The sequence below is a fragment of the Xenopus laevis genome, chromosome 4S (genome assembly GCF_017654675.1).
Source record: "Xenopus laevis strain J_2021 chromosome 4S, Xenopus_laevis_v10.1, whole genome shotgun sequence".
In the NCBI taxonomy this organism is placed as follows: Eukaryota; Metazoa; Chordata; class Amphibia; order Anura; family Pipidae; genus Xenopus; species Xenopus laevis.
Window position 1 is genome coordinate 99867784 of NC_054378.1, and position 9212 is coordinate 99876995.

At 41.6% G+C, this 9212-nt stretch overlaps 1 protein-coding gene across 1 annotated transcript; it reads right to left on the reverse strand.

The window, feature by feature from the left end:
* Positions 1-5819: 5819 nt before the first annotated feature.
* atf4.S (activating transcription factor 4 S homeolog) lies at positions 5820-8664 on the reverse strand. The gene is given in 3 exon segments (NM_001095671.1): positions 5820-6723; positions 6925-7218; positions 8421-8664. Coding segments are annotated over 2 exon segments (1029 nt in total). The 5' UTR covers positions 7130-7218; positions 8421-8664; the 3' UTR covers positions 5820-5899.
* Between the last annotated feature and the right edge of the window lie 548 nt (positions 8665-9212).

Sequence of the window (9212 nt, forward strand, 5' to 3'; positions counted from 1 at the left end):
GTAGTACTGCTGTGCCTACATTATATTCTTATATATAACCTGTAGTGCAGCCAAACAGGACAAAGTTCCAATAATAGACTTCCCGCACCTTGTATCTGAAATATAGCAGTGATATGGTGTGCTAGTGGCTACAGCCCTTAATATCTATATTATTAACATGTATTTATGAAGCACCATCATATGCCAAACACTGTATAATAAATGGGTTTATACATTGAACAAATACAAAAAAAAATACAAAGTAACTAATAAACGATGCAAGGGGTGAAGAGGGCCCTGCCCAAAAGAGCTTACAATCTGCTTACATATACAGAATTTGGCCAGGCATTCCCACTGAGAAATGTACAGAACAGGGATTTTGTATATTAAAGGAAAAGTAAAGTGAAAATCGATGTGAGGGGAGACAATATGTTCGGCACACCCTGACCCACAAGTTACAAGGGGTGGCAAAAAAGCAATTCTGCTCTCTGCACTAGCAATGTGCCCCCTGTACCAGCTCCAGCACAGGAGAGGTAAGCAGTGTGTAGCAAGGGGAGGGCAGCTCAGACAAAAGACTCGCCCCTGACATCTGGTATAATATTCAGCACCGTTTCTCTATATTCTGAAAGGTCCTAGCAGTCTCTTGTGGCTGCTGAAACCAAGGGTATGTGCAGCACAGTAAAATTGCAGATTTTTGCAGAAAGGGACTGGGGACCTGTCACACCATGGCAACATAAGGCTACAAGAAACATCCCCCAGGCCAGTATGATATTCAGCCAAGAGAAGCATCAGCCCAAGGTTAAGCTGAGCCACTGTTATTATTAAAGTATTTCTAACATATAGACACCGACCAGTGATTTACACTTATATGTTACACTTATAATTACGTGTATTTTATTACACTGTAATGCTGATGTATCCATTGTTTTCCATTAGCAGCAGTAGCTTCCTTTTATAGATTGAAGCAACAAACAGGGTCTCTGTATCAGTGTGCTGCTAGGTGGGTAGGTTGTATTTGAATAATTTTGATTATGCTACTGACCAACTACTAACAAGATTACTTTTAGGCATAACACCCCTTGGGGTAGGCTAATAAGCCTGGACTTCTTCTACTCCTTTAAAGCTTCTGGCTCAAATGACAGGGTTAAGCCTAAAGCCAGCAGAATAAGTTGGGTTGGGTAGTATAGTACAGGTATGGGACCTGGGAGTTTTTGGACAAGGAATCTTTCTGTAATTTTAATCTCCGTACTTTAAGCCTACTATGTAATCATCTTCCATCATTAATTAAGCCCAATAGAATTGTTTTGTATCCAATGAGGATTAATCTTATATTAGTTGGGATCAAGAACAAGGTATTTTGCACAGCTATTTTATTATAACAGAGAAAAAGTGTACATCAAAGTTAAACATTTGAATTATTTTATTAAAATTGAGTCTTTGGGAGATGGTCTTCCTATAATTCAGAGCTTTTTGGCTAGCATGTTTTCTGATGACAGATACAATACCTGTATTTGGAAACTTTTACAGGTATTGCACATTTCTTTTTCAAAATGAATAAACTTGCTACATGAACACCCTATTATTATGACTACTTGCAAGGAGCTGGTCCTTTTCCACTTATATGAAAAAATTAGCTTTCCTATCAGCTTAGTCTGTGCAAAGTTCAACCCATAAGGCCTTCTATATTTACTGCCCAGTCATGTGACTCATTGAGATGTTTTTTAGCAATACAGTGGCATTATATTTCCTCTGTAGAGCCATCACCCACAGCTATCCCATTACACCAGCCAAGCTTCTTGTATTATTGAACATACTGGTACCAGCTGGGGTATTATAGCCTCTATAGTAGACAATTTCTCACTGCTCTCTGCTGCCATCTCTAGTTTAGGATGTACTCCAACACTCCAGACACCCTCTCCCCGAAACAGCTGCACCATCATCGCTGAGGTAGTGTCATGTACCTAAATTAAGGTACCCTACATTCAGAACAAGTGCTAAGCTCCCTGGTCACAGCTTAATCTTCTGCCTGTAGCAGATGTACTGAACGAGCAAATGGGCACATGTGTTTCCAAGGTATTGGACAGAAGGCAACAGTTCAGGGAATAGACAAAAAGTGTAGTCAGGCAGGATGGGGTCGGTACAGGCAGTGGTCGGTCCAGGCGGAGTTCAAGCAAGGTCAATCAGACGGGGGTCGGTACAGGCTGAGTTCAAGCAAGGTCAATCAGATCGGGGTCGGTACAGGCAGTGTTGAAAGGATAGTCAAGCAGGCAAGGGTCAATACCAGTAGAGTTCAGAGTAGTCAGGCAGGCAAGGGTCAAAACTGGAATAAGACAAGACAGAAATCGCACCCAGGATACTAACAAGTTAGACCTAACAAGAGGCAATGAGTTTGGATTCAAAGCCCCTTCAAATAATTAAAAATTTGCGTCAAACGCGATGACATCATGATGCTTGCGACACGTAAAACCCGGAAGTGCGTGCTGCGCGTGCCATAGGCAAGCCGGCAAAAGAAGAGGAAGGATCACCACGCCGGGCGTCCCCGCAGCTCACTAGACCACCAGGGTGTGTCCTCACAGGTAGTCTATCTCTCTAAATCTGTCCAGTTTTCGAAAAACCCACAGCCCCTCAATTTCAACCCCAAACTACTTACACCATTTTCTTAATCATAAATGAATCTTCCTGAACTTCTACTTCCTGTCTAACATATGGCATGGGTAAGATCTCTTATATACATACCCAAGAAGACATCACCTTCAGCTAATCTTCTAGTTTACTGTCGCCTCCTTCCTCTAATATTATTATTGGTACCAATGTGCACCACTAGGTCTTCCCAACCCCTCTCAATTTGAGCTTATTTACCAGTGGACACTTAAGAATTAGTTTCAATACTTGTGTAATAAGGAGGTCCAATAATCACCCATGGTTCACAAAAAATAATTTGAAGCAAAAAATGTTGGTGCAAAGAACACTGGTAACTCACATATTGATCAGACCGAAATTCATGGATAAAAAATAAATGCTTTATTGATATATTTATCTCTCGCCTCCCGCGATTCGTGTCACTAGGACACTTAATCATAGGCGAATAAAAATAATTCTCATACAAAAAATATTTTGGTATTGTCAGCGGCTTTACAACAGTTCTGTAACTTTAAAGTTGTCAGTGGCAGCCCCTTATTTTGGAGTTGCACATGCTCAGTATGCTCTTGGTTGGTATTGAGCTGAAAGCTCATCAAAATGGTCAAAACATAAGCTAAAATGGGTTCTAGCTGACATAGGAGCCAGTGCTACAAGGATGCTTAGGAATATGAGGAGCATCTCCACAGCCAGATCCTGAATATTAACAACTGGTATATAAGCTGAACACATGGCTTTTTTTCTCTATTATAATTATTTGGCCTCATTTTTATGTCTTAGTGGCCAGGACTAAACATGTTTAAAACAAAAGGCCCCCATGGGAATGGCCCATATAGAGTTAACTGGAACACTAGAGTATTTGGGATTGCAGGGAAAGGGGGTATAAGTGATGATCAGGCCTGATGCTAGTGGGCAGAAGTATAACACCTACAACACTGGGATTTCTGCCTTTTTTGAGGTTGAGTTGTTGGGCTCAGTGCCCCTTTCTCTTCATAACCTTCAGTTTGGGAGGTTAATCTGCACACAAATAATTGTATGAAAACAATGTTCACGATTTCTGTGCCATTGTGATCTGCGCTGGTTGAAATGACTACCAAAGGAACCAAAAACTAGATTATACTTAGCTTTTATTGTTGAACACATGGTTACAGCAATAGCAATGTTGGGTGACTGAGTATAATCGGGACACATTTAAAGAAACCACCCATAAATTGGGGGTTGTGGGTGTTTCTAAGGGCTCTCACACAGTATTGAGTGCAAAAAAACGCATTCACTAAATTACTCCATTATATTCTGCCTGGCTGTACCCATATGTGTTTTACTCCATCTGCATTTCAGTGCATTTAATCAGACGCAGCATGCTGCATTTTGTTGAGCTTGACATTGTCAATTTAATAGAGGGTTGCATTTGGAACGGGAAAAACGTTTTAACAATGTTTTTTCTTGGTCAGCATGCATTGAAAAGAGCAGAAACAAATGTGTGTGTGTGTAACAGCCCTAAAAGCTCTACAGAAAGATACTGTACATACAAAGTCTAGAGCAGTGGTCCCCAACCAGTGGCTCAATAGCAACATGTTGCTCACCAATCCCTTGGATGTTGCTCCAAGTGGCCTCAAAGCAGGTGCTTGTTTTTCAATTCCAGGCTTGGAGGCAAGTTTTGGTTGCATAAAAACCAGGTGTACTGCCAAACAGACTCCTGTAGGCTGCCAGTTTACATAGGGGCTACCAATAGCCAATCACAGCCCTTTTATGGCACCCCCAGGAATTTTTTCATGCTTGTGTTGCTCTCCAACTTTTTTCAGTGTGGCTAAATGGTAAAAAAGGTTTGGGAACCCTGGTCTAGAGGAAAATGAGCAAGGCTGCCAGCTGAATATTTTGCACATTCTTTGTTTAGGCCCTGTTGCCTCCTCTGATGAAATGCTATCTTCCTAAACTTGAGATAACTGAAAGTAAAAATGGACAAAACTTCTTTCCTTGCTATTGTAATCCCTTCTAAGGTTAACACTAGGGTTGTTTCACGACATTAATGCTATTATCTTCACAGAATTAGTAGTTAATTTGGCCAGATCAGCAGCACTTCCATTGTATTTATATAATTTTACATAGCCTTGGTATGCTCCCACAACCCCTTATCATTAGCCTTTTTTACATTTACTAGTTTGTGTGGTGTACTGCACAATGTAGGCAACGTGAACTTCCTTAGAATATAGAGCTGCAAAAGTTTGTTCGGAATTTCTATTTCCATTCCTAAGTACCAATTCCTTTGCCCTTTCCATGCAGCCTAGCTTTCACTGAATTGTGCACTGTAGCAAAGCTGGTAACTTACAGCGCATCAAGAATTAACATTTTCTTCCTTTCTAAAATCTTAAAATGGGTATGGACACACTGAAGTGTTGCTGAACAATTGTACACATTAAACTAGATAAAAACGACAGCACTGAGTCACAAATTATACCCAGAAAAGAGAAGTTGTGCCTTCCCATTTTGTTGAACCCCCAACCAGAGGCCATGGTTTTGGCGAAATACAATTTCCCCATTATTAAAGGGGCCTCAGTAAACCTTTCTGTCAATAGACCAGTTGAACATGAGGAATCTTCTGAAGCACATCAGCTGAGCTATGTCAGTCAATTAATAGAGCTTGGCTATTTGTAGAAAATTCTTTGAGCAATGAACTTGGCAGCTACACACAGGGATTGTGTTTAATACACTTAATGTTATGACCTGTTTTTGGCAAGCACTTGCAGCACACAGAAAATGGAGATATATTGCTGTTGAGGCCAGTTAACATTTAAATGTTGGAAGTGGTTGTAGAAAAGTAATTGCATTAATAATAGTAATCAGCACTAGACTCATCAGGTCAACTTCCACAAGGTATTGCACAAAAAAAAAAAAAACACATTAAATCTTTTTGAACTGTTGAGTGCTGTGCTTGTTATGACTGAGCATATTCACTTGTACACAGGCATTTGTGTGGGTTAAGTGGGAGTACACGGTATTTAACCCTTTGCATCCCAGCAGTCAGCAGACGCACTGTATGGCAGTTGTCTCCATGCTGGCACAAGAGATTCACTTGGTGTCACATCAAGGATTAAAGCCAATGTTTATTTATGCTCAATTACAGGGGAAAAGCTTAGAACCCCATCTATCTTATTTTCAAACCCCAAGTGAATTTCCACTGCATGAAAAGAAAATTGACACAAAGGTAACTAGAAAATAATTTATTAAGTAGACATTCCACAACATTCGTAAGTGACCTATATAAAACATACATGCGCTCTAGCTATTAAGAACTTTTTGCTCGTTTGCTTTTGGCCTGTCGAACTTCTGCCATCAGATCTTTCAAATACTGAATCTCTTTTGTTAACGAATCTACCTTTTCTCTAAGGGAATCATTTTTTTCCTCTAGTACTCGGCACTCTCCAGATATTAATTCTTGCTCAACTCTTTTCTTCTGCCTGTAGCGAGTGGCTGCTGTTTTGTTCTGCTCCATTTTCTTTTTTTTCTTGTCTACTCTGGGCTGCCCTCCAGCTACTTTTACCTTTGCCATCACATCTCTATCCTTACAGGGAAGATCATAAGGTTTGGGTCTCTCAGAGACTGGGGATTCTAGGGAGGATTGAGGACTACTATAGCACTCTACAATAGATGGACTCTGCTGAGGGGATCCCATGTACGAGGGGCTCATGCTGATTCCACTATCATTGTCAGAAGAATCTTCCTTTTCACACTTGAGCATTTCAAAAGTATATGTTGGAGAGGACTTTTTCTCATCCCCTGAAACATCTACCTCACTACCTACATCCAAGATAAAGGAATGGTCTGGGCCTAAGGAGAGAGACTCTGTTAAATCTGGACTAACTGGGGCAACCTGATCAGCATACAGTGGGGACCCTGGAAGAGAGACAGGTTCTGGTGATGGCACAAAGTGACCAATCACTGATGGATGAGGTGGGTCCTCTAGTAAATCACATGAGTCTTCCAACGTTGATGTTAGCTCATCTGGTGAGATAGTGGATTCCAGATCTTCCAATCCAAATAGGGAGTCTAAATCAAATTCCTTCAGATCCATCTTTTCCACCATCCAATCCATGCCCGAGAAGGCATCTCCTATTAAAGAAAAAAAGGCTATGAAGGCAAAGCAACAAATTCCTAATTTCTGATCTACCAATTTGGACCTTCTTTCCATGTAAAATGCACATCATTAATTACTGAACAAATATTTCAACAAATCTATTCGTCATGTGGATGTAAACAAGGTGTGTCTCAAGCAAGACTATTCTAGAATAAGGAAGCTGATCTTTTACTTACCATTAAAACTGCCTAAGGATTCAACATAAGGCAGCAGGTCAGAGATGCCATCCTTAGCCTTGTCGCTGGAGAACCCTTGCGATAGGAGGTACCCGGGCACCTCAATGTCATCCTCCAAGAGACCCAAACTTTCTTCAGCCGCCAAAAACGACTGGTTGAAGGGGGACATAAGGTCCCCCAACAGCATCGAGTCGCTTAGACTCATTTTCCTGTAGGATCAGAAGTTTGACTGATGATGATTCTGAGCTTTCTTCCTCGTATACAGCAATGCTGCTGTGGATTGCTTTGAGAAGCCTGCATAATAAAATCAAACAAAAAATGTATTAAGAACATTATCAAGAAGCATTTGCTAGATTCTTCACTAAAATACAGTTATCATTTTGGAAAAAAAAAAAGCCTGTTCTTCCTTCATGACCAAATATGGCCACCTTCCTATCAGCCCCTCCCACACCAAGTGATTCACAAAGCTGATCAGCAGCCATTTCACGTGTTAACCATCTGTTTTGTTCTCCACCCCGGTACGGATGCCATTTTAGCAACAACCATCTCTAAGCACACTCTGCTAATCTATCCAAACCAGGTACTAAACAAAACAAATCACCTTCCTCATAGGAGATAGTCAAATACTACATTTCACAGTCAGGAACAATGCTGACTGGCAATTTTATGCCATCTGGTGCATTGTAAAGGGAGACTTCCCCTGAGCATTATAAAGAAACAGCTGTCACAAGAGAGAATATGTAAATCTGCCTGGAGATTATTATTTCATAACAGACCAATTAACAATTCCCAAGCCATAACAGGAGCTAGAACTCTCTCTCCGAAAGAAAATAAGTCCATTGTGACGTTTGAACATTTTTAAAGGGTTTCCCTTTTACTTCATCCAGCCACTGCCAAGAGTAGATCCTTGTCTAGAAGGGTCACATCTGTTTAACCCTACAACTGTCACCCAGATAAGGCAGCGAGCCATCAGCGGACATTAGCCAACTACTTCAATCATATTCACTCTACAGAGGCTGTCAGCGGAGAAACAAAGGCTGTATCTGTAGGGGGAATCCAGGGGACCCTGTGCTGACCTAATTTAGGGGAAATGTATGCGTGTATATATATATATATATATATATATATATATATATATATATATATAGTAACTCCTGGATGCTTGGGGGGAGGGTGCAACTTAAAACTGCCTTGCTGTGGGGCCAAACATGCCGTCTCTACACTGGCCACATAATTAAGCAGGTCACTAGTGTATATTCGTTGCACAAGGCAAACACAAGGGGGCGCCAATCTCGAGCCTGTCAAGAACAATCGCCACATGGCCGGACATATTCACATTCCCATTCATCCAGCCTGCACATTACCTCAGGAATTCGTGCCCTGTTCGACATTAGGATACAAATATCCCAACATTCCAAGCAGGACGCCGGGGTAATTGCCTGAGAGACACAGTTCAGCCCCCTCCATAGAGTATATGACAGAGTATCAATACTTACGCCATGGCTGTGCCTGGTGCTGCGAGCGCCACTGGGTGCTGCTGCCTCGCGCTGGCCGGTGGTAAGGGGAGCCGCAGGCCTCTGCTGCCGCTATAGCGCCATGGCTTTCCGCTTGTTATCGCGGCGCCGGAGTGAAGAAATCCTTGGAACGTGTTACAATAGGCGTCCGCAAACCTTTAATACGCGTTAACAAAAAAACCACAAACTAAGCTCTTAACACCCTACGCTCCTTCCTTCTTCCCAAGGTGCAGACTGACGTGGCGGGCGATTCACCGCCCCTTTTTATAGCGTCGTAGTTCCGCCCCGCGTATTCGTCCGCTCGTATCGCTTCTGACGTGAGACTGTGTATCCCTCCGCTTGGGGAACTATACTGTCAAACAGTAATTTTACATTGATGAACGAGACTGTACACGGTATAAACGTGTATTAATGACAGACAATGTTTCAGTCAGTCGTTCGTTTGATGTATATCTTATATTGTATCATTACTGTACGACTTGGGGCCGGGTGCAAGCCCCAGACATTCTACTTCAAACATGTGACAAAGGGAGAAAGTATTAGCGCTTGTCACACCCAAAAGAAAGTCCAATAATAATCCCTAATTCAGTGACGGTGACTATGTACATCTATTTACAGTCTCTTTATTCACATTCGCTGCTTTAGCCAATTCTCTGTAAAAAGAGCCAGGAGGGAAATACCAACATATCTAAACGGTAGGGGTATATATCATGTGTGGAAACCTTTCTCATTCTAATGCTGAGAGATAAAACGCACAAAGCTACAGTTTAAGAC